We start from the raw sequence: 25,292 nt of genomic DNA on the forward strand, positions 1-25,292 counted from the left end.
ACTATATATCACTAGAATATCACTAAATAAATAACAACCACCTTCTAATTAGATAAACAACAATAAAATGAGTTTATTTAATTGTATCTGTTTCCCCCGTAAAAAAGCACATCTTAAGGAAGTGAATTAAATCACGTGATGCTCCAACGTTTGTTCCTCCTCTTTCTTAGTGACTTAATATAAATTAGTGTGGATTTATCACATGTCAACTGTGTTACTACAATATATTTACTCAGTCGTACATATAATATTTGGAAGAATCTTTCCATAAAAACACTGTGTGGTGACTGGTTCTAGGCCATGTTGATTTCAGGCCTGAAAACAGACACAATGTGACCAACTATGATAAAATAACTATGATCAAAAAGTCCCCCAGTTATATTTTAACCCATTTGAGACGGGATCAAAACTAAACGTCTTTCTCACCTTTCTCTCCTCTCAGAGAAAATGTTTCTAGTCCCAAAAACATGCAAAACCAGACGTTTTAAAGCTGTTTTGTTCCAGAGCTGCTATTATTATTATTATTATTATTATTATTATTATTAATAATAATAATAATAATATAATCCACATACTGCACAAGCCAGTCACTCAGCAAGGCAAAAAAAATTAAATTTTTTAATTGTATTTAATTATTTTATTTGTTTTTATTAAAGATTGCAGCTCCTTCCTAGTTTTTACTGTTGTATTATTTACTTGTTTAGTTACTCACTGGTTCATGTGTCGACACTTTACCTCCAGGTAGAAATAAACCTGAACCTGAACCTGAGATTTCCTCCAACCACAGGTGAGGATCTGCTCATTAACAGACTCCAGCCTTTTGGTTTGTTCCTAATCAAACTTAGAGCTGAAGACTTGGATGAAACGTCTTCAGGTCCAGTATCTCTGGTTTCAGCTCGTTTCTTAGACATAAAACAAAAGTAAATTCTTCTTACCTGCATCTGTGCGTGGACTTTGTGATCATCCCGACTCTGTGGAGAAAGAAGAAACATCAAGAATGATCTTCTCTGCCTCCGACAGGATGTAAACTGAGATCATCATAATAATAAATAAAGATGCACTGAGAACCCCCCCCCCCCCCCCCCCCCGGCGGCTCCCAGACTAAACCCCAGACCTTTATTTTGACACCAGCGCTGGTTCATGTCATGTACAGGTTGTGTTTTTATCTCACGCTCCTTCGCCAAAGTTCCACTGACCCACATGTAGATCTATAAAAACCTGTCTGGGGTTTGAGCCAGAACACTTATTATAGAGCCACGGGACACGGGGGAGGACGGGGGAGGACGGGGGAGGACGGGGGGAGGACGGGGGGAGGACGGGGGAGTGATGAGTCTTTAAATGAAAGATAAACTGAAAACATTCAATATTCTGCTGCTTAGTCAAAGCCACATGTCTGATAAACTTGTTAAGGCATCATCAGTAATGAATGAATATGACTGATGTGACTAATCTGAGACGTCTGCCCCCTGGTGGATTTATCCCGGCTCTGCAGCCAGTAGCTTTTGGAAACTATTTCCAATATGGCCGACTCAAAATATTACAGTAAAAAAATCTGCTTTATTCCTGCCACAATGGAATATTTTAAAAGATTAAAAGATATTAAACTATGCATTAATTTATTCCTTATTAGTGCAATTTTTAGTTATTTACATGTGTGAATCTGCACTCGAGAGGTTATTTAGGGGCCTGAGCATCATTTGCTGGGACTGAGGTTTATTAATACTGGAGGGGACTGGGGGGGTGGGGGGGTCCACATACCTCAGCTTCTGGTCTTGGGTTCTTCAGAGAGGAGGAGAGGTTCTGAACTGTGACCTCGAGCTCTTCGACCCGAAGACCCAGAAAATGTTTCTGCTGCGTCAACTGTTCGATCAGCCTGAGAGAAGGAAACGTGATATGACATAATATATATATAAGAAACTAAATAAAGTCAAATTAAATGGAGTGAAATAGAAAAATATAAATAAATTAAACACTAAAATAAAATATCATACAAAATAACAATTATAATATAATTATATCAAATTAAACACTACATAAAATAAAATAATATATGGTTTGTAACACTTTACATTAAGACACACATATTCAACATTAATTAGCTGCTTAGTAACAGGTAAATTAGTAGCATATCAGCCATTTGTTAGTCATTATAAGTCACCAATTAATACCTTATTCTACCCTTACTAGACCCTTAATTAAGAATTTCCCCCATGTAAGCTCCTAATTATCCCTTATTCATAGTTATTAAGTAAGTTGTTGCGTATGAATTATGACCTATCTTTTTTTTTAAATGTGTATCTTTATCTTTTTATGTATTATTATTGTTGCAGTGTGATAATAATATTATAATAATAATAACAAATGACTCAGAGCTGGATGTGTAAAGACGATACATGAAAGAAGAATATTCTTATTAACAGTAGTTTAGTAACAGTGTCGCCCTCTGACCAAAGCTTTAACCAAATACAGTCAATAAAACAGACACACCGGATTTTATTCTGAAGGCGTTTATGAGGAACTGTGTCTTATTGTGAAGCTTTGTGTAGATCTGAGCCCATAGAGTCACCTGTCTTTGTCGCTCAGTCCTCCGCTCTGCTCCATCCTCTCCTCCATCCTCTCCTCCATCCTCTCCACCCGCTGCCTCTCCAGGGCCAGGCAGCGCTGGGCCTCGGAGTCGGCCAGCGAGGCCATGCGTTGGGCCTCGTCTCGGGCCAGCTCGGCCTCCTGGACACACAACACACACACAATAATCTGGGTTCACACGCCTCCTTCTGCTGGTGGTGTTTTAGATTTGTTCCTGCGTGAGTCTGCACCTCTTGTAGCAGCTGAACTTTGGTCTCCAGAAGTTCCTGCATGTGGCAGATTTCCTGCTGCCGCTCCGCCAGGCGACGCTGCAGCTCCGCCTCATTCTGGTTGGACAGACTCTCGGCTGTTGATCTGAAAGCAGAAGTTTAAAACACGGTCCAGAGGTTTAGACGCTTTGATTAAAGAGAACCTGAAACCTGTGAATGATGCATGTGTGCAGCCGGATGAATGATTTCCTCCTCTGACTCATGATTTATTCACCCGAGATCAGAGTTCATTTGCACGAGGAGACGTTTGAATCATAAATCAATAAATAAATCTTTCTTTTATAATTCATTGCACGTAACCAGATGAAGTAAAGAGTGAATTTAGACGTTTGAATCGGGGGGACGTGTGCGCTGACCTCCTGTGAAGGACGAGGCAGAGATTGTGGTGGTGAAGTGGGTCTGGGTCAGGCTCAGCGTTTCCTCCTCACATCTGTCACGTCTGTTAATAGCTCCAGCGATAAACCGTGAGCCACAGAGTTTATTTATGAAGCAGCAGGGCAACTTCTACTCTGTCGCCCTGTTCTTCATTATTTGGACCGAGCTGATTAAACTCAGCACAAATGGTGTCGTTCCCACATCCATCTGTCAGGAGAATCATTGGTCAAATAAATGAGCTTGATTTCTTTCTTTTTTTTTTTTTAGCGGCATTTCATTTTTTTTCACGTCCACCTGATAAATGTCGGATCCCTCTCCTCGTTTAAACTCAACTTTCAGCAGCTCCTGAGAAAAATAACCAGCTCAACAACACTGCAGCTCGTTCCTTCACCAGACAGGTTCACGCTCAGTGTGCTAGCATGCTAATATTTGCTGCTAGCATGCTAATATTTGCTGCTAGCATGTGAATATTAGCTGCTAGCCTGCTAATATTTGCTGCGAGCTAACAGACATTAAGCTCACAGTGCAGCTCTCCAAGTTTTACAAAAGTATTTTGTAACTGAACCGTCTTATTGCTGCTAAATATTATTACATGGAAGTTTGTCAAAAAAATCATGATAATTAAAAATAATAAAATTATGTCCCTTTTTCTGCTGGAAAGAAAGACTCTAAGTGTCCATTTAATTCAGTTTGTCAAAAGAATGAATAATAATTACGTTTGTTCCAGTTATTTGTCTCCACGTGTGACTCGTGAGTGGCCTGGATATATGTACTGCATTCATTAGGAGGACATCTCCTCTGTGTGGCCTTAATTACTGGAGGAATGAACCATGATCACGTTTGTTCCAGTTATTTGCCTTTAAACCTTGTGTTGCTGTCACAGATTTCCTCAGCAAAAAGCTATGTGTACTTTAAGTATACTTGTTTTATACTAAAACTGAGGCAGTTTACTTGAAGTTTACATTTTATATACTATGTTTTATATACTTAAGAATAGTTTAGTGAAGTTTACTCAGCTTTTACTGAAAAAGCATAAAGAAAAGACTAAATACATTAATACTACTTTAATTTTAAAGTTTCTATTTGTTTAATATACTTTTTACTTCTTTCTTGACTTGACTTTTATTCATTTTAAGTTCATAAAATTATACTTACAGTATATTTCAATAAACTAAAACGTAGACTAGAAGTATATATCTAATAAACTAGCAGTATATAGATGAGTACTTGTTGTGTACTTAAAAGTTTACTTTTATAAACTTAAAAATGTTCCAGTTTTCTAGTAGACTACAAGTACATGGTCGTTAGCTCCTCTACTTGTACTCGAGAATACTTCATAAAATAAACTTCTACTTTTTGCTGAGGATAAATATGGATGTAGTTCTGAAGCTCAGTGTGACGTCTCTGGCCGTCGCCATCTTGGTTCTCCAGTTAATTCATAAATAGTGAAAGGGGCGGAGCCTAAGTGGCCTTTATCCACACTACAATATTACATTCTGCTTTATGCTAAATGCTAAGATCGGTGTGGCGTCCATGTTGGCTCCAACTAACTCCCAGCTAATCCAACACAGATAGCACCCACCTGTCAGTCAAAGTAGCCACGCCCCTTAATTCTGCAGAACTTTAAACCTTGATATCGTTTAAAATTCTCCCTCAAACTTCTGTGTTGTCTTCAGAGCTGCTGTGACTCTGCATCTGTCAAACTATGAACCAGTGTCGTCTGAGGTTTGTGGACTTGTTGTTTATCGTCGTTGTTGTTTGTTGATTTGTGTGACAGCAAAGAGAAGCTGCAGGAAACTGATCCACCGAGAGACGGAGACGGAGACGGAGACGAGCAGCTGGTCTCATCGACAGGTGCTGGAGTTCACATAGTTCCCGACTCAGCAACACAACACAACCAGCAGCTCTCTGCCCTTTACATGCCCCAGTGCCACACTATCCACGCCCCCCCTCCTTTCAAAACAAACCCTCAGCAGGATCCTCCTCCCCTCCTCCCCCGTCCTCCCCCGTCCTCCCCGTCCTCCCCGTCCTCCCCGTCCTCCCCGTCCTCAGTCCCACTTCATGCTGTTGAAGTTGTTCCAGGGCCGAGTCGGTCCGTGACATTCCTCAGAGCTTAGCTGGTGTTGTGATAGCGAGGAGAAGCTACAGGCTCGCGTGTGTCCTCAGGGTTCAGGGGCTTATGGGAAATAACCAAACTCGTGATGAAAGTGGGTGTTGTTGTGGTTCTCGGTGCAGCATCAGCGTCTGGACATTTCGTAGCTGAGTGTTTTTTAACCGGGAGACGTTCAGTGTCTGGTCGTAGCCGTGAGGAGAAATAAAGACGTCAGATACTCACAGGGCTTCGTCCAAAAGCTGCTGCTTCTCCTCCAGCTCCTTCTTCAGACTCTCAACTTCGACCTTCAGCTCAATGTTCTGCAGGAAACGTTCCAGAGAAGACGAGAGAAACGTTTAAACTTAAAACCACAGCAGATTAGAGAAATAAAACTTATGCATAGAAAGGAAATATCTGCTAATTTTTATCAAAGGAACGACATGTAAAAAGTCATATTTTCACTCAGAACCTCGATGCTCCTGCAGAAACTTCGGCTGTTTCAACAGATTAATCAAAAACTAAGGTGTAAAAACACAATGAAAGCCCTAATGTGGCTAATTAATGCATTAATTAAGGAGAAATTCAGAATTGAGTCATGTTGTTTATTGTTTCCTGTGGAAATAAATCTGCATTTATAAAACTTAACCTTTAGTTCAGAATATCTGCATGAACCAAGTGGATTCTACGGGTCAGGACCCAATCAGTTCATTCGTCTTTAAATAAGGCGTAAAGCAGATTTTAGATGTGATTTAAAGAGAGTCTGAAGTAATATCTGACTCCATGACTGATCCCACTGTAGAATAAAAACACATGTAAACGTATATTTTGTTATTTGAAACCAACATGTCTCAGTTCTCCTGCGTCCATGAGCAGAGAAACCGTTCTCAGATGAGGTTCTGGTCTCACGTGCTGACCCGTATCTCTGGGAGCCGACTGCTCTATAAATAGTTCATCAGGGATTTGAACACCTGCTGCAGCTTTGCCCCCCGACACTCAAAGAGCCCCCCCCCCCTTTAACCCTGCACCCAGCAACACCTCCACTTTTATCCTCTGGCTCTGGAAGCGGCTTCAGGCCGGACTGAGCCGGCTCAGACTTGGCCCAGAGCTCGGTGCTCGCGTGCAGGTATCTGAGGATCTGATTTAGTTTTACTGCGCATCAACCACAGCTCAGGTCACTGACACACAACACGGCTGCAGCTGTTTGTACCTCAGAGTCTGGCTGCGAGCGACTGTACTCTGCACGTGAGGTCACAGCAGAGCAAACACGCAACAACAGCAAACACAATGTGGGTCACGGTCACACAGTGTGTGGGGGGGTTAGAACATATATCCTCTCTGCAGAAGTTTTAGTTTTTCCTGCAGGTTACTTTACTTTAACCACGTTTCGTTGTGCAGCGTTGAGCAAAGGGAACTGAATCTGAATCGTTTTTTATTCAGGTCAAATAAAATGAGGAGATGAACGAAGAAGATTAATGTTCTCATCTGCATGTGATCATGATAGAAACACATCTTCTCCTTTAAAGTCCTTTAAGAAAAGAGATTTTATGAGTTAACAGTAAACCAGTCACTCTTGCAGAGGACGATACTTGTGTTCAAATTTGCAAAATACAGTGTGAACAGTGGGAAGCAGAGATGGGATCAAGTCCCATATACACAAGTCTCAACTCAAGTCCTGTAATAGACGGAGTTAAGTCACATTCCTGCAGAATCCGGGCTTAATAACGAGAAAATATAAGATATCAGTAACTGTCAAGTAATGTTATTGGCCAGTTTATCCAGCCTGTTTAAAAAGTATCAGTAATATTAATTATTATTTATAGACCAGAAAGCAGCTCCTTCCGGGTTTGGTTGAATCTGGAGGAACTGAGAGGCTGAAGGCGACGTACAATCAGTGCAGACGTTTCTGGCCTTTTAATCTTTTTACTGATTAACTTAACATTCACTTCATTTATTCTGTTTTAGAACCATATTTATGGTGGGGGTTCCTCCAAAACACAGGGAGGTAGAAAGGGTGATTGACAGGTTCGTCATCCAATCAGTGCCACAGACATTTATTTTATATTTCATATTCAAACTGAAAACGTGACATGAACAAGTATCAGCTCATTCGAGTCATCGTGTCTCCAGTCGAGTCCAGAGTCTTAACCTTCCAAATCCGAGCTGAGCTCAGTTATTTTATTTTTTAAACCCCCCCCCTCCCCTCTGGTATGAAGCCTTTCAGTGCTGTAGCTGCTGTATCCGTGCGTCGGGGCCCAGAGAGGAAACATTAATGGAGTTGAGCCGAACGTGTTTAAAGTAAAACAATGTGGGAAGTTTGGAGGAGAAATGTTTTTCTTTGACGGAGCCACTAACAACTCAAACATTAACACGAGCAGCCAGAACTGAACACTGGTTCATTCTAAAGCAGAAAGATTGGATCATTTTTATCATGTTTGATGTTCATTTCTATTTGAAAAGTCGCAGCTCGTTTTCTTAGATAAATCTGGAGGAATAAAATGATAATATTTGCATTATTTCTGTTAAAGAAGATGTTAAAGTGGCAAAAAAGAAATTATGAACTGATTTAAAATGCACACGAGTGGATTTAGCCTTTGATTAAGAGTTTACCTGAAGTATCAACTACTGAGAGAATAAATGAGTCGACCTATAGTTGAAGCCTTAATGAACCACTGGACGCTGATGCATCGGTGCGCACAGTAAGACGTCAGTGTGTTATATTGAATATTAAACCTGTATTTGAAAAGTAGAAACAGGTTAAAAAGCAGGAAACTGTGAACGTGTTTGAGTAAATGAACTCGGTTCCATTCAGGACTTTACCTCCCTGCTCATGAGACAGCTGCAGAGTCTCTGAGCTCCTGACTGGCAGCTTCAGTGAGCGGCCGTCTGCACGAGTTACTGTCAAACACAAACCTGCAGCTCAAACACAAACCTGCAGCTCAAACACAAACCTGCAGCTCAAACACAAACCTGCAGCTCAAACACAAACCTGCAGCTCAAACACGGCGAGTGCATGAAAACACGGCGAGTGCATGAAAACACGGCGAGTGCATGAAAACACGGCGAGTGCATGAAAACACGGCGAGTGCATGAAAACACGGCCGTCTTTTCAGGGACTCACCCTCCTGTGGACGTCGTCGCTGCTCTCCTCAAACTTCTGCTGGATCTTCTCCTCCAGGAAGTAGATCCTCAGCTTCAGGCTGAAGTTCTCCTTCTTCAGGTCGTTCAGATGCTGTGAGATGGTGCGACAACCGGAGTTAGACATGGCTACAGGTGGCGGCTCTAAGGCAGGGGGCACGGCGGCCCCCCATTTAGAACAACATAGTACGTGGGCCAACGTCAGGGCCGGACACTGAAGAGTGAAAGTATCCAGCTCTCTGCTCCGTCACACATCAACACACTGAGCTCCTGATACAGGAGGGTCAGGGATGGCACTCAGACCAGCAGGAGGGGGGGTTATGGGAGCTGGGAGGGAGGGGGGCCGAGGGGAAGTTTCCTTTTTTACCATGAGGAAGACATGCCAAGAATCTGAGAGCGGACAGAGAGCGTGTTGATGTGTGTGGAGCTGCAGCAGAAGAGTTTTTCTAAAAGTCAGTCGACAGTGAAGACGAGACGGACGTCGTTAGCTTCACTTGAGCTTCAACTAAAAGAACCTAAACGTCATAAAACCACAAACACAGACGCTGCAGGAGGTTTTGGAACCAAACTCGTCCTGACGTCGACTCTAAAGACACGAGAGCATCGATGAACTGACACTAAAAAGACGACGGAAAAGCTAAATAACACACAAGACACAGACACTGTTTCCATCTTATAACGTGATAAAGATAAAGATGGAGGCCTCCAGGGGACAACTGTGGCCGGGGGTGGGGGTGGGGGTCTCCTCTTACCCACTCAGACCGGTGGAGCTCTCAGCTGCTTTGAGCTTAATAATAGATTTAGATCAATGTCGTATGTAGAGGGATGAGAAGCAGAAACTCTGTAGATGCAGGAAACTAAACTAAAAGAATCCAAACTTGTTGCACGCGTCACTGAGGAAGAAGCATCTTTCTCATTTAAAGAATTTCCACTCTCGCCACCTGCAGGAAGCCGGAGTGAAACCAGAGCGTCTGTGAGCACCGGGCGGCGCTGACGCTCCACCAGAGCAGCTCAGAGCAGCTCAGAGCAGCTCAGAGCAGCCGGGACCTGCAGAGACCCAGCAGCTGTTTAAAGAAGCCGGCGCCCTGCGGCTGTCACAGAGGAATGAGGAGGGAGACCACAGAGATCACACCAGGCATGAAGAGGAGACGCACGACACGTCAAACTACAACAGGATTAAAGCAGGAAACACAGAGCGAGTTACTGGAAACACACGACTCTAATCCAGCACCGTCGCTTTAAGGATGATGCTTCAGTCTATTCAACCGAGTCTTTGTTTTAAAGATCATTGGAATAAATAAGAAAAGACAAAATGTGAATAAACTGGGACAAACAAAGGTGCAGGACGTCTCGTCTCTGTTTAGATTTAGGTGGAAATGTGACATAGATGCATTAAAACCTTCACTCTGTTCATTCTCCTCATAGACTCGTTTTTATCTGAATTATACTTTGACTTCCAGACTTTAATGAATTCACTCAATCTTTTTTTTTCTCTCCTCTCTGGTTGTGATGCTCCTACAGACAAACAGGCTGAATTAATGAGGATAAAAAAATAAAACACTAAGTAATAAAAGAGAATAAATAAAAGACACAAACGATACTTTCATACAAGGCTGATACAATGAATCAAAGAGACATTTTGTTAACAAATAGACTAAAACTAAAACTAACAGTAATAAAACTAAATGAACAGAAATAAATAAAGAAGCATCAGAGACACGTCGGTTTCCACATTAAACTAAAAACCTTCAGGAGCTTTTTAACGAGTTGAAGTATTTGCCCCACGTTGCTTCACAGAGCCTCTTTACTTGTTTTAAATCATTCACCTTATTATTATTATTATTCTGTTTTAGCAAGAAAACGTCAGAAGAAACTACACAGCACAGTTCATCAGAAGGTCTCATCAGTTCACATCCAACAAAACCCGACTGAAAACTTCATCAGTTTAATCCTCATTTATTCAGCTGCGTCCAGTTACATGTTGATTCACTTATCATTAAAATAAGTTCATATTAATGAGCGTAAATACGAGACATTACAGACGTACGGATCGTTTCCATCTCGGGTCCCGTTGGCAGATGAAACAGTAAATTACAAAAACACCTCCTACATACTCACTGCACATGTCCTACCATCATCACACACTATAATATAATATAATATAATAAAACGCTGGAGCTGCACCGAGAACAAGTTGAGCCCAGAGCATCAGATCCTCTCATTGAGGACCAGACCCCCCTGATTAACACCGCTGGCTTTATTCTAGATATTACTTCATGCATAAGAGCCTGTCAGCACATCAGGCCCAGAGAGAAACTCAGAGCGACCGGAAGAGCAGGAACGAACCAGACGAATACGTGAAGCTCGGTGTCGGACGTAAAGCGCTGAGAAATAAATGGTTTGATGTTTGAGCTCTTTGTCAGTAACCAGGAAGAAGAAGAAGAAGAAGAAGAAGAAGAAGAAGAAGAAGAAGAAGATGAGCGGTTTGTCACTGGTTTTGTCTAAACATGATGCAGAAAACGTGACGTGGCCTCAGCATCGTCTCATCCAGAGGTCACGCTGAGAGAAGCTGAGTTTATTAGAAACGCTACCGACCCTTTAGAATGAAATCATCCCAACTGTGCAGGACTTTTCCAACATCGCAGCATAATCCAACACCAAAGAAGAAGAAGAAGAAGAAGAAGACTGAGGCAGGGAGGGAGGGAGGGGGCGTTTTTCCAGACTCACGCTGCTGTAACTTCTACCCCACTGAGCCGTAGTAGTATTTTTATTATTAGTATTATTAGTATTATTACAGGATTCCTGTATATTAGACTCAGAAAGAATTAAGGCAACAACAGACAAGTCGCGTTAAACGTTTCTCGCTTTTCCACATTTTCTCCGTCTGTTCACACGCGTCTTTAGAAGCTGTTTTGTTGCCATGGGTGGCAGGAGTCGACCATAACAGTTTACCCCCCCTCCCACCTCACCTCACCCCCCCCAGCCCCCTGAAAGCTTCGGGATCCGTCTCTGCTCTGCAGCGTAATTAGCAGTTTGCATGAGAGCTTGTGTGTTAACTCTGGATTGGCAGAACGTTGGGAGTTTTCCCCCCCGTTTTTTTTTTTCACCGGTAACAGGAGCTCCTTGATGCCAGCTAGCTCGACATTTTCCAGCCCTGCTCTCTGGTGGTGCCAAGCCCCAAACCGAGTCCTGCAGGGAGGAGGGGGAGGAGGGGGGAGGATGGAGGGGGGAGGGCGTCTGATTGTGTTTATTGTGCTGACACGGTTCACGACGGACACGGCGGTTTAAAAAAAGAAAAAAATATATAATTTGTAAACCTAATTAAATCATCAAGAGAGCCACTAAAAATATCCCCAGGAGCTAATTAGACTCAGCGCTAACACCTGCAGGTCGGCGCCGCGGCTCGTCCTCCGTCCAGCGCCGGGACGCGTCCGCGCGGCCGCGCCGAATAAACAGCGGCTGCATAAACAGCGCGGCGGCCATGTTTGGGAGCTATAAAGTGACCCGTGTTCGGCCCTGACGCGCATTAAGGCTTTTCATCACGTCTCCGGCTTTCATCACATGCTTAACCCGCTCTGTTTTTGTTGCATGTTTGGTTGAAATGAAAGAAAATCCAACCTTCAAGGTTAATTTATAAAAGCAGGATGATTGTGTGAGGATTAAAGAGCAGCGCTGCAACAATCTGACACTTTACCCCCGAAAACCTGACGTCTGACCGAGCAGGAGGTGATAATTTGGACATGTTTAGCCTTAATTTGGACGCTGACATAAAGAATACGCTCGAGGTGGAAACTCACATTTATAAGAAGTACATTTACTCTAAAGCTGAACTGAAACATAATCAGAATGTCCTCAGACTGAATTAAAGGCAGCCAGGCCTGTGGAAACGTCCAACATCAGCCTAAACCTGGATCCGAGTCCTGAACGTGTCTGAGCCCAGACTAACATGTTCCCTGTGAGACAAACAGAGACACGTCCACATGAAGACAGGAGAGAAAACGCAGCAACGCTCTCAGAACAAATACAAACCCACGGAAGAACACGTGAGTTCTCTGGATGTTTCTGAATCAAATCAAATCTGCTTCTCATAAAGTTCTCACATCTGTCAGCGAAGCAGAAAAATATCAAACTTTCTTTATTTGGTTTCATTCCATCATCGTTGCTCTGCAGGAAAAACCTCACGTTTAAATTATGTTTACGTTTATATAATTTATTCAGGCAGCAAAACATCAACTTAATGAATATTTACTATTTTTAGAGAATTTATTTTAATTATAAACTCTTTATTTGAATTCATTATAAAATGTATCCGAACTTAAATTTAAATCTTCAATTTAAGATTGTTTTTTTAGATTAAGATTAAATGCTTAAATATATATATATAAAACCCATGACAAAGAAAAATCACCTGCAGATGAAGAGGAAGAAATTCAGCCTTGATTCCAAATATCCTGAAGTATAAAATGTGGGTCATGGAAAATAACAATAATAATAATAAGCATTATTATTATTATTATTATTATTATTATTATTATTATTATCATCATCATCATTATCATTATTATTATTATTATTATTATGTCCAATCAAAGAATCAAGAATATAAATAAAATAAAATAAAATATTTTAGAGAAATAAATTACAGCTGCAGGAAAAAAAAAATATTGCAAAGGAAACTAGACTTTTTATTTAAATGAATTAATTTATATTTTTTGTACATAACAGATCATAGTTTTATTGGTGTAGTTTGCATCAGAATAAACACGACTATTATATAAAGAGAAACTTATCAGAATCTTTTTACTATAATTATCAGATATTTGAGTTTGTCTTTCTCAGTAACGTCCTCTGGCTTTAACAGCAGCATGTGTGGGATATTTATATGCAGAGACTCAAGAGAGTTAAAGTGAATAATGCAAACTGTGATTTTTATATTTTTTTTCCTTCTTCCTTCTAAAACTAAACCCTTTTCTTTTGCTGCTAACATGATTGTACATCTAAAGGTGAACTGAAGGAAACGTGTGATCGTGCAGTAAATTCATCCCAGATTTCATAACTCGCGCTGGTTTTTCAGAAAAGCATCATGAGCAGGAACTTGAAGTTGTTTCCAGACTTCGTCCTGTCGTGTGTTTTTTCTAAAGTGCGTCCAGCAGAGAAGGATCCATCAGGCTCCATCTTTTAAACTCTACATGATGTGACGTCGTCTCTGAAGCTGGAGAACATTTCTACATAAATTACTTTTTTTTTGTGTGTGAGCATCTCTGTTCCCCTGATATAAACTAACCTCTCTCTCTACGTGCATCCAAACGTTAAACCCTTTTCAATTATCACACTCATGTGATTCCTCTTCTTATTTTCCTATATTTTACTGGATACGTGTTTAATAAAACGCTGTGACAGACTCCAGCTCTCATTAAAGCGGCGCTGCAGCCGTCAGAGGTCACAGAGCTGCTATTAGCGAGCGCAGTCACATTAACTGTGACCACACAGGCTGCAGCTAGAACCCAGGTTCACTGCAAATATTCCAGCCAGTAGATTACATTACACTTTCCTCTTAAAATAGATTAACAAGGCAGAGACGGCAGCTTCTGTTCTCAAAAAAAAAAAGAAGTTTAACGAGCGCGTAAAAGAAAAAGGTTTATTTTTCTGAGATGGAACCGGATTTATTTCCTCATAACGACGGACAAAACGGTTTGGGAAGAGTTCAGCGTTCGAGATTCATTCATGAGGAAAATCCACGGAGCAGGAAACTTAAAGAGAGAAGGAGGAGGAAGAGGAGGAGGAGGAGGAGGAGGAGGTGGATAAGATGATAAGAGACACAGAGTAATGAGCTACAGGCTGATACGAGTCTGCAGACAAACATGATGCAGCTGGAGGTTGTTAATGCAGATTACATGGACATTTACGTCGGATCAAATGTTGAATCTCTGCAGGATTCGAGTTTGTCGGTGGTTTGTTTGGAGGAAGCGACGGCGTGGGAGGTCCTGAGTTTACGTCTTTTTGTTTCTAGATTCTATCTTTGTCATATTCTGTTCATCTTTCAGACTTTTGCTGCTCCTCTCATTAATTTTTAGTAAGTTTCATTAAAGTCCTGTTGCTTCCTCCTGGTTTTTACATGAGGCTCCTCCTCTTCTCTGTGCAGGAACTCAAACAGGTGATCTATACCCCCCCACACACACACACACACACACACGTTTTCTGGAACCAATGGAAACAGATCAAACTCCTCTAGTAGCTGCAATGTTTTACACAACTTTGCTGACACTGGGAGAAAAATAAAAACGCCTGTGTATCCGTCCAGCTGTCCTCTCCACAGCTGGGTGATGGATGCTGTGTCTGAAGTCTGCTTCACAGACCAAGCTTCACGCTCGGGTCCTTCAGAGGAAACTCACGCATGAAATAAGAAGGTTCTTCATTCAGCCTGAGCTGAGCCTCAGGGTCCAGGTTGGAATATTTGCTACGATCACAAACATCCTGGTTCCACCCGGACTCTAACCTCAGACACAAACATTTATCCTGAAAGCTTCTTCATCTCTTCAGGTATCTGGGATTATTAGGACCTGACAGGTATAAAATGTGAGCAGCAACTTTTAACTAGAGGTAGTTTTTGAAATAAATGATGTGGACACTTATTTCACTCTATTTTTACAATTTAAGTCACAAACGTGAATAAAAATATTAAACTGTTTTATAGTTTTATTTTAATGCAAAAGCAGAAACAATGAAATCCCAGCGTCCCCAAACGAGCACATACACTGCAAAAAGCAAAGTGGAAAAAATCCTTTTATCCAAGAAATACATCTTATATTTTGTTCAGAGACAAGAACTTTGTGCTTATTTTAAGAATTTTTGTCGAGCAGAAAAAAATGAACCTGTTTACAGATTTGTTTTTTCTTAATACGAGATGATTTGACTGAATATAAGAATATTTTGCCTCTAAGCTGCAACAAACCAAAACCTAATGTCCCCATATGAGGACATCCGGGTTTAAACCTGCTCTCTGGGGCCTTTGTGTGACCGTGGTGCTCCAGAGCGGCTTTGTGCGCTCCTCTCTCTGAAGGTGCATTAGTTGCATCTCTGTGCATGTGATCCAATCCGTCCCAGATGTGGAGGCAGCAGCTGCGTGAGCGGAGGAGGTGGCAGCTCGGAGCCAGCCTCCCGTCGGGCGTCTGTGACCGTGGATGGATGGATGGGTTGGGTTCAACGCGGAGGCCGCTTCATGACTTTTCCATCATATTTATACTCCAAGACAGAAAATACATTAAGTTTAACCTCATTCAACGCGCGCACGTATTAATTATTAAGGTTTATTTTCCAGGCCTGTTTGTAATGTGCGGAGCGCGGACGGAGCGCGAGTGTTGTGCGTCCAGATGAGGTCAGGTCGGTCGCGCTGCAGCCTGCGGCGGAGGCTCAAACCCTGGCTGCCCTCCGCCTTTCCACGGCTATTTACTCGCAGCGCCGCCGCTGCTTGGCTTTAATGATGCCAGGAGAACATGAAGAGGCATGAAGCTGGGTCCAGACGCTCCGAGGCCGGAGCCTCGGCCCCGATCGCTCACCTCCTTCTCCTCCACGTCTCCGCAGGATCAAACGCAGCCGTCGTCCGCATGAAACCGAAGCTCGAGCAAACCCTGACCCGGGGTTCTGAATGAAATCACATCAGAGGCTGTTTGGGAGGAAGCTGTGACATAAATAACCAGAAAAAAAGCCTCCGTTTCATCTGCGTAGAGCTCTGAGGTGGAAATCACACGCAGGGGTTTGGGATGTTTCCTTCTGTGGCTTCTTAAGAAAACGAAATCTGCTTCGAATCTGGAGTTTACAACCTCCTTCACAGTTAATGAAGTCAGCTTAGGTTTTCAGATCAGGTCTGTTCCACTTCCAGCTGCCCGGCTACTTTCTTTTAACACACCTCTGGTTCTGGCCTCTTCATGACTGTGATTATTTTTACTTTAGACTTAATCAGACATGTAGCATCTTCTGTCGAAACGAGTTAATGATGTTTGGGGAAAATAAATAAAAATCTGGCAAAATCCAGCCATGAAAATAAAAGTGGAACCGTTGGAATAAACTTGCAGCCCGGTGGCACCCGTCGTGAACTTTCACTTGTCAAACATTTGGACGTGAAGCCTCTGGTTTTAAATCTGGGAAATCATATAAAAATAAGGAGTAAATATGACGAGGCTCGGGTTTGGCCCGGCTCGGCTCGGCTCGGCCTCCGCGGTGGAAACACGGCTTCTATTCCTGGTCGGTCAGAAGCTAAAAAGGTTACAGCTACCACAGCGTGTGTGGAGCAAAGCGTCTATTTCAGTCAAAACCTCCACTGATGTCATGTGTTTGGTCGGGTGGGGACTCATAAATAGTCTATCTAATACGGGACAGGTTGGGTCATTAATCCCTGCTGCCTGACTGAAAGGCCTTCTGGGGCTAATCAAGGCCAGGGCCCGTCCATCGTTACAGAACCAGTGTTTTATATCAGACGTACAAAGATCTCTCTCTGCCAGGTGGAACCCAAGCTGAGCAGGTCCGGTTTTACAGGACCGGGGACGTTAAAAGGCTGGAGCTGACTGCGGGTCAGTGGGAGCTCGCTCCACGTCGGATGAGGATCAGATGTTTAAGGCACCGACTCTTCGCCTCCTGACCCCGGCTCTGTCTGAGATACCCGACCCCCGGAAGCGAGTGCAGGCGGGTGACGGATGGAGCCGGAGCCTGGAGCAAAGAGAATCAGGCTGATGGTGCAGGCTGATACTCCCAGAGAGAGGAGCAGGGGAGCAGGGGAGCCGGGCCTGGACTCCAGGCAGCTCCGAGGGCTCAAACACAGCTGCTGATGGCTGCGAGGGCGACCGCGCTGCCAAGAGGAAACCTCGTCAACCAACGGCTCAGTGGAACCCGTATCCAAGCTTTCCTGGCCTCCAGCCTGTCGTCCGCGGCGTTTCTCTTCGTATGCATGCATGCACATTCCTGGGCCTCCTGCAAACGCGCCGCCGTCTCCCCCCAACATGTGCGCACTTGCGTATTAATTGTGAAAAACCTGAAACCCGAGCCAAGAAAACGGCTTTTTCTGGATGCAGATGTGACATCCAACACTCTGTTTTACAGCGCTCCCTCCATCTCTCCCTCATCCCTCCATCCTGCTGCATTCAGAGGTGTGAGCGCCGCGAGTCTGCCAGTCAGGAAATGACCTCATCCAGGGACCGAGGGGACGGGGAGCGGAGGGGAGGGGGTCAGCGAAAAGATAAAAGCGAGGGTGCATTCGAGAGTGGAGAGGAAAGGAGGGGGGGCGAGGAGGTAGAAAGCAGAGCTGAGATCAGCAGAGGAGGGGTGGAGGAGGTGGAGGAGGTGGAGGAGGTGGTGGTGTCCAGCTGGGGGCCAGAGCGTCCACATGTGTCTGTGAAAGCTCTGCAACATCCAGTGGATTCAGCGATTAGTCCGAAAAATAAAAATACTCGTTGAGATCATTTCCTCGTGTGTCAGAATATATTTTTAAAGCGATGCATTAGACATCGGGACGGTTTGCATTGATTATTTAATGGGGAGGTGGTTAAAAGCAGCCAGCACTTTATTTAAGGCTCCTTCAGGGACGATGAAACGGTAGAAAGTGTCAGTTAAAGTCCAGGATTTGACTCTGAACTCTCATTCATTCAGGTTCAGTCAGAAACTCGTCGACATCAGAACCTGAAACACGTTGATTCTGTTTTAAACTAGAAAACATCTCATCGAGCAAATAAATGGATCTCATATAAAAATAACATCTGCCAAAAATTAGGGAATTTTGAACTAATCGCTCCTTAGAATCATAATAATGGAACTTTAAATGTTGTCCACCTGTTAACAGGACGTGTGAGACACACATGTCTTCCTGCATCATTAACAACAACCGTGGGATAAAAGTCAGGTTTTAAGAGGCTAAAAATGACAAACTATGAAAAATGTTTCTGACCAAATGAATTCCATTGGAAATAACGATATTTATTCATAAGCATAAGAGCGGAGCTAGTTCTAGTATCAAAGGATAATAACTGTTGTTTTATTCACTTGTTGGTTTAACCAGATTAACCAGTTTAACCAGTTTAACCATAGAAATCTGGTTGAACGTTATTATGATGTAATACTGAAATCACCTGAACACGAACCTGCAGAAAGAAAATGAGACTGAGCAAAAGTATGCGGACGTATCTGCGCTAAAATGCACTTTGATTGAATCCGTCTGTTTCCAGACGTCACAGCTCAACATTTAACTTGTTCATAATTTGGAAAATTCTTTTTCCTGCTTGAGCCAGAATGACGCCATGAGTTTAGGCTCCCAGACCTCGTCCTCTTCTCTCCCTTCCTCCCTTCCTCCCTCTCCTCTCACAGCATCAAACCCACTGCAGCTCACATCCATCCATCACCCACGGGTTCAGAGTCTCTCAGAGGATCCATCTCGTCCTAATGGAGTCCACTCATAATAAACACGCCTGAGACACGTGTCCATTAACCTTCCTGGTGTCCTCTGGGTGAAGTTTGACCCGTCGCCAACATTTTGACGTGACGTGACTCGAGCTAAACGTCGTCTGCAGCCGCTGGATTAGGTTTTATTTTAGGCTTTCGGTTCAGTTTGGAACGGACGAGAGGGAAAGTAAGTAAAGATCATCATCATCTTTGAGATTATAGCGTTGTTTCTGAGAGTCTGACTATAAATACCAGTGACCACACTCTCTGCTGATGCTCCACTTTCATCTGGTTATTTCCCACAATCCAGCTTTTATAACAAATCACAAAACCGTTTGTGAGAAGGTGGCGTTGAATTCTCAGAGTCAGAACTTTGTCTGAACGAAATAAAGATGTGAAAGCAACAGCTCAGGACTCTACAGGACAACACAACCTGCAGCAAACGACACGCAAAGAGAAACACCAACACACACAACACATAGAGGTGGTGTCGCCCAGTCTGTCTGCAGAAACAGATCCTTTAAAGTTTCATACATTGAGAAAAAATAAATCAGAACGAAGCAGAAAAGTCACGTTAGTAGAAAAAAACACACGACTCCAGAACAAATTAAGAAACTGTCCTGGTTAATTTAGCAAAACATGAGTCACGAATGGAAACACGTCGATGTGTAAATGAACCGTGGAGCTCGTCACTTTATTTGATCTGAAGTTAACATTTAAAAGTTCTTTCCAACAAAAACTGACGAGGAGCAAACGTCAAAAAACCACGTGAGCAGGTTTGTGTCTTTTCATCGTTTCCTGGAAACGTCTCATTTGTCGTTTCTAGTGTTTTTCTTCTTCTCTGCGTGTGTTTTCCTGAGCTGCAGCACCTTCAGCATCATAAATATCTCGTGCAACATTCGAATAAAAAGAAGTCATGAAACGTCTGAGCAGGTTTGTCTGTTTCAGGCTTTTCTGGCAGCGTTTCGTTTACCTGACGCCGTCACATTTCTGCGTCCACCAGGTGGCGCTGTGACAGTCTGATCTGATCTGCTCCCCCCGAGGACGCAGACAGTTTCCTTCAAGCATTAGTGAAGTTTTCTGGTTCTGATACCGGAGGAGACATCGTGACAAACGTGAGCGATCCTGAAAATGATTCACTGGGTTTCTACTTCTTTTCAGGCCTGACTGATATTTTATGCGCCGACAATAAAAAGAATCTTATTCTTAGCGGTCGGCCTCAGCGTTGGCTCGGGGACAGCGAGGCCTGGCAGAAAGGTTTCCTCCACAAACATTTATCAGGCCCCGCATGTGTTCGCTGACTGCTGGCCCTCGGACTGGAAACACTTGCTTTCTGCAGCCATCCGGGCTAAGCTAGCCCTCCTCCTCCTCCTCCTCGGCGCTCCGGCCGTGCCAGAGCTAATCAGGAGACGTCAACACAGTGGGACGCGCCGCTCGCCCCGAAAACAACCATCCTGACAATTCATTTATCTTCAGATCAACGCCAGCGCGAAGCTACGGAGACGACGAGGCAAAGCAAAGCGGAGCGGAGCGGCTCGCCACCATCTGCACGTCTAAACAGGGAGACGTTACCAAAACCACGGCCCGAGCAGAACCTAATACCTGTTCATGAGCCGCACACATGGAGGCGGCGTGGGCGAGGCCCAGCGAATACTTTCCATCCGTTTGTGTAAGCAATGATAAACACATGACATCTAATCATAAGAACGCAGATTTCATGTTAGCGCCGGCCGGGGCCGAGCTGCAGAGCCAACATGCCCGGTTTTCCCATGGTTATATTTCAGAGGCAGCGCAGGCCTGGCTCTCATTTCTGTATGTTTATGGCAGATCTAAATTATGGTATCGAGTTCACCCCGGAGCGAAGCAACTGCCAACTGTCATGGCCGACCCTCCCATATAGGCCACTCTTGTCTCTGGGAAGTAGTGTAACCCAATCTGTCCCTGAGTCTCCGGCTCTGCGCTTGGATTCATTTTAGCCCGACGAGGAGAAAGAGAGCAGACAGATCTGAGAAAACAAACGCAGACCTTCAGAACAAAGTTAGTGGTTCTTTCCTTTTTTTTTAGCTTCTTCCTCAAATAGAAAGCAGAGGAAGTGCTGTCGGCTGCAGCGGAGCCACGTTTTGTGAATGAAGCCCGTCTGACAAACAAGAGGACGACGTCAGGACGAGAGGCTTTCACGAGTTCATGCACATTTAAAAAAAAAAAACATCTAAATGCACAAACGCTTTGACGTGTATCACAGACGGGGACGTCTCAATAATCTGTGTGTCACAACACTACGTGTCCATGAGGTGGCGATGTTACAGAGTTAGTTAATGTCACTGGTGAATAAATGAGAGACTCAAAGAACCTTATGAAGGTTTTTAGTCTTAGAAGTGGATAAAACCACACGTCCTGCAGCACCAGTTATTGTTCACTAGCTATTAGTGCAAAAAACAGGAGCTGTGCACAGACTCACAGTCAAGATGCACAGATAATTTACTCATTTATTCATTTATTATTGGATGAGGAGAGAAACATTTATTGTATTTATCATTTAATCTGTCAAAACCTGCACATCTGAACTAAACGTGATCACGAGCAGCATCGTCTGCACCGTGTCCATTATTATGTCATCGTCATCATACATGGACGTTAACATATATGCAGAGAACAATATGCACTGACTTCTGTATATGTTCATTATGTATCTACACTTCTATTCCTCATGTAACATATTTGTTTCATTCCTTCATGTCTGGGCTTCTCGTCTGATGCTGGTGCACGGATGGATGGATGGATGAACTCCTCTCCTGCACAGTGTGTGTGCACGTTAGCATATATTCAGAGAGGAGCATGTGTGTGCATGCGTGCATGTGTGTGTGTGCACACACTGGACGAGTGCCCCGCTTTGTGTTGTCTATGGATGGAAATCAAAGGGCCGTGGAGCGGAGCCCGAGGGCCTCGCTGCACTGAACCATCAGTTGGCGAGGATGAGGAGAGACTGTGTAATGAGACAAAGGAGCGGAGGGTGGAGCTGGAGCTGGAGCTGGAGCTGGAGCTGGGGGGGAAACGGGGTGAGGAGGGGGAGGAGGAGGAGCAGGAAGGGGTGACGTGATGAAGGAGAGATGAAGATGGAAGAGGAACGAATGAGGGCAGAGGTTAACACCGACCCGGCTACGTTCACCAGATCCTCCACACGTTCACTGAGCATCAGTAAATCAGTAGAATTATTAGAAACAAGCTCCAACTAAGGTACGACTGCAGCATCAAACACACGTCCACGTGTTTTCTAATTTATCTGCACGGTGGCAACCGGAGCTCAACACGCTGCAGGAAACTACAGCAGAGTCAGAAAACACATGGACGAGGAGCTCGGCACATTATTTCATCTGACAAGTTAACATTTAAAAGTTCTTTCCAACAAAAACCGACGAGGAGCAAACGTCAAAAGAAACATCTGAGCAGGTTTGTGTCTTTTCACCGTTTCCTGGAAGCGTTTCATTCGTCCTTCCTGCTGCTGTGTTTGCAGCCTGTGTGTGTGTGTGTGTGTGTGTGTGTGCGTGTGTGTTTTCCTGAGGAGCTGCTTCATTGTTATAAATATCTCATTAGATGTGCAACTTTTAAACATTTACAGTTTACGCTGCGTCACATAAAAGCCGAGGTGATAAAGTGTCTGTGGAGCTGAAGCAGAAGCTCCACCTGAACGCATCCGTCTTCTTACCAAACTTTAAAAAGTTATGTCACTGCTTCTTTTCTTTTCTTTTCTTTTTTTTTCCACGTTACAGAACCAGCAGCAGCTGAGAGTCTCAGTGTGCGTCTCCGTCTCCGTCTCCGTCTCTGTGAAGCGTCCAAACATGTAATTACTGCGAGGACAGATGGGGCGTCGGGACCTCGTTCTTCGCTCTGCGGCTTCGAGTCGTGTGAAGACTTTAAATGTTTCAGATTTCAGAGGATTCGCTCGTCTCCAGCTCCTTCGCTCTGACGTTAATATGTTTTTACCCTGAGCCCCCAACCCCCCCACAGAAACACCCCCCCACATCCCCCCACCCCACCACCACAGGGACTTTTCCTTTTTTTCTCCTCCTTTTTTTTTGTTCGAATGCATTAAATGAGGAGAAACCGCAAACATGGGAAAACATTGTGGCACTGCCAGGTGAATTAAACGTCCCCCCCCCCCCCCCCCCCCCCCCCCCTCCCCCTCTCCTCCCCTCCCTCCCCCCCGGCGGCTTGGCCCGGCGCTGCGGCTGCACTTCATTAGCTATCTCCCCTCTACCTTTCTCTGACAAATTCAATAAATGTTCATCTGGTTCCAATTAGGGCCTCGTTAGCAGTAATTGGCCTGGTATTTACTAACAGCATTACTCAGCAGTGCTGGCGCGGGCCGAGCCGAGCCGGGCCGGGCCGGGCCGCTCTGATCCCAGCCAGGCTGCGCTCCCCTCAGCCTCCTGGGCCTCCTGCTTACCTGCCAACCGTCTGTGCCCTGCAGAAACCTGCTATCTCCAAAAGGTCAACAGCTCCAAAAAAACAAGCCCTGGACGAGTTCTCTCCAACTTTCCACAGCGTTTTAGTTTTTTTTTACTACAACGGTTCAGTCTGATCCCAGGACTGAAACGGCTCCAGGTCCATTTCTGTTTCTGCCTTTTTTTTTTTTTTTTACACTGATCAGCCACAAAAGAACCCGAGCTAACGAGCTTCTTCCAACTCTGCAGAAGCTTATTTTTAATTTGAATAAGAAACATGAGGTCGTGAAAAATGGATTTAAACATACGTTAAACATCTTCTGCTGCAGCTTTACGTTTTTCCACTTAGACTTTTTACGCCTCATACACAAACTGAATCCGCTCCAGGAATTATCCTGAGCCCCAACCTTTGATTGCACCAAACTCTGACCACAAACAGAGGTTTATAAAGCTCCAGCTGAAGTAATGATGCAGCCGTAAAAACCAAACAATCACTGCACATTTAAATCCGTGCGAACTTCATTAGATTAATAAAAATATGGATGAATTATGTTTAGATGAAGCTCAGGAGCCAAAACACGTCGGCCGCAAGAATCTGAGCTAATGAGCTTCGTCTAGGATCATGAAAAACAGATTTAAAGTCACGTTACACATCTACACTGTTTCAAATGTGAGGAGGTGGAAGAAGAAGCTGTTTCTGTCTCAGTGCATCGTCTGCTCAGACCTCAGAGCTAAAACTAAATCATCCCGTCACTTTTCCAGTCAGACTTTTTATGCCACTTATAGACAAACTGAATGACTCCAGGAATTATCCCTAAACTCTGACCACAAACTGAGGTTTATAGAGCTCCAGATTAAAAAAAAAAAAAAACAATCATTGCCAAATTTAAATCAGTGTGATCTTCATTAGATTAATAAATATATATGTAGAAATTATGTGTAGATGAAGCTCATGTCGCCTGCAGGAATCTGACCTAATGAGCTTCGTCTAAATCTGCAGAAGTTTAATAAGAAACGTGAGATCATGAAAATGGATTTAAAGTGATGTTAAAGACTGAGGAGGTGGAAGAAGAAGCCGTTTCTGTCTCAGTGCATCGTCTGCTCAGACCTCAGAGCTAAAACTAAATTATCCCGTCACTTATAGACAAACTGAATGAGTCCAGGAATTATCCAGAGCCCTAAACAGTTTCTTTCATTCCACAAACTGAGGTTTATAAAGATCCAGCTGATGTAATGATGCAGCCGTTAAAAAAAAACAATCACTTCACATTTAAATCAGTGTGAACTTCATGAGACTAATAAATAAATATGTGTTATGTTTAGATGAAGATGGACCGCGTCTAAAATAACGTCTAAATCTGCAAAACATTATTTCTCCTTTTAATAAGAATCTAGAAGAGTTTCCTGCTCAAAGGTCTGCTCATCTCTCCTCTCCTCTCCTACCCTCCCCTCTCCTCTCCTACCCTCCTCTCCTCTCCTCTCCTCTCTTGTTTTCTGTTTTTCCAGGTATTAGTCTGGTGTTGGACCTGGTCCTGCGTCTCCTCTCCTCCTCTCCACTCCTCTCCTCTCTCCTCTCTTTGTGTTCAGGTATTAGTCTGGTGTTGGACCTGGTCCTGCGCCTCCTCCTCTCGTCTCCTCTCGTCTCCTCCTGTTTGTGTAACAGATACTGGGGTAGAGGTCCGGCTCAGCGTGGACCAGCGTGGGTGGAACCAGCAGGTTCTCCTGGGCTGGATTTGATGGTTCATTTCTAATGTTTCGCTGGCGAGAGAAAATATTTTCGCAGGGAGGAGACGGAGCTGAGAGCTGAGTTAGAGGCGACAGGTTTAAAGACGCTGATCAACGCGGATTAACAGGAACAGGTTCGAAAAATAACAGAATTAACACGTTAAAAAACGGTTAATACACGTATTTAGAGTAAAGTGGAGTCGATTCCTTCCATCCTTACTTCCTTTCACTCCTCCCTTCCTCCCT

At 43.7% G+C, this 25,292-nt stretch overlaps 1 protein-coding gene across 2 annotated transcripts in view; it reads right to left on the reverse strand.

Moving 5' to 3' along the window:
• The window catches only part of LOC125009153 (phosphodiesterase 4D interacting protein), a 101,527-nt gene that overhangs the window by 43,327 nt on the left and 32,908 nt on the right, over nucleotides 1-25,292 (reverse strand). For both annotated transcript variants that reach the window (XM_047586853.1, XM_047586852.1), the window contains exons 4-9: nucleotides 8,438-8,548; nucleotides 5,563-5,639; nucleotides 2,814-2,937; nucleotides 2,567-2,724; nucleotides 1,759-1,873; nucleotides 936-971 (exon numbers count right to left, since the gene is read on the reverse strand). In XM_047586853.1, coding sequence (XP_047442809.1) covers nucleotides 936-971; nucleotides 1,759-1,873; nucleotides 2,567-2,724; nucleotides 2,814-2,937; nucleotides 5,563-5,639; nucleotides 8,438-8,548 — 621 coding nt within the window. The remainder of the gene's footprint in view (nucleotides 1-935; nucleotides 972-1,758; nucleotides 1,874-2,566; nucleotides 2,725-2,813; nucleotides 2,938-5,562; nucleotides 5,640-8,437; nucleotides 8,549-25,292) is intronic.

This window comes from Mugil cephalus, chromosome 6, assembly GCF_022458985.1.
Source record: "Mugil cephalus isolate CIBA_MC_2020 chromosome 6, CIBA_Mcephalus_1.1, whole genome shotgun sequence".
NCBI classification, from domain to species: domain Eukaryota; kingdom Metazoa; phylum Chordata; class Actinopteri; order Mugiliformes; family Mugilidae; genus Mugil; species Mugil cephalus.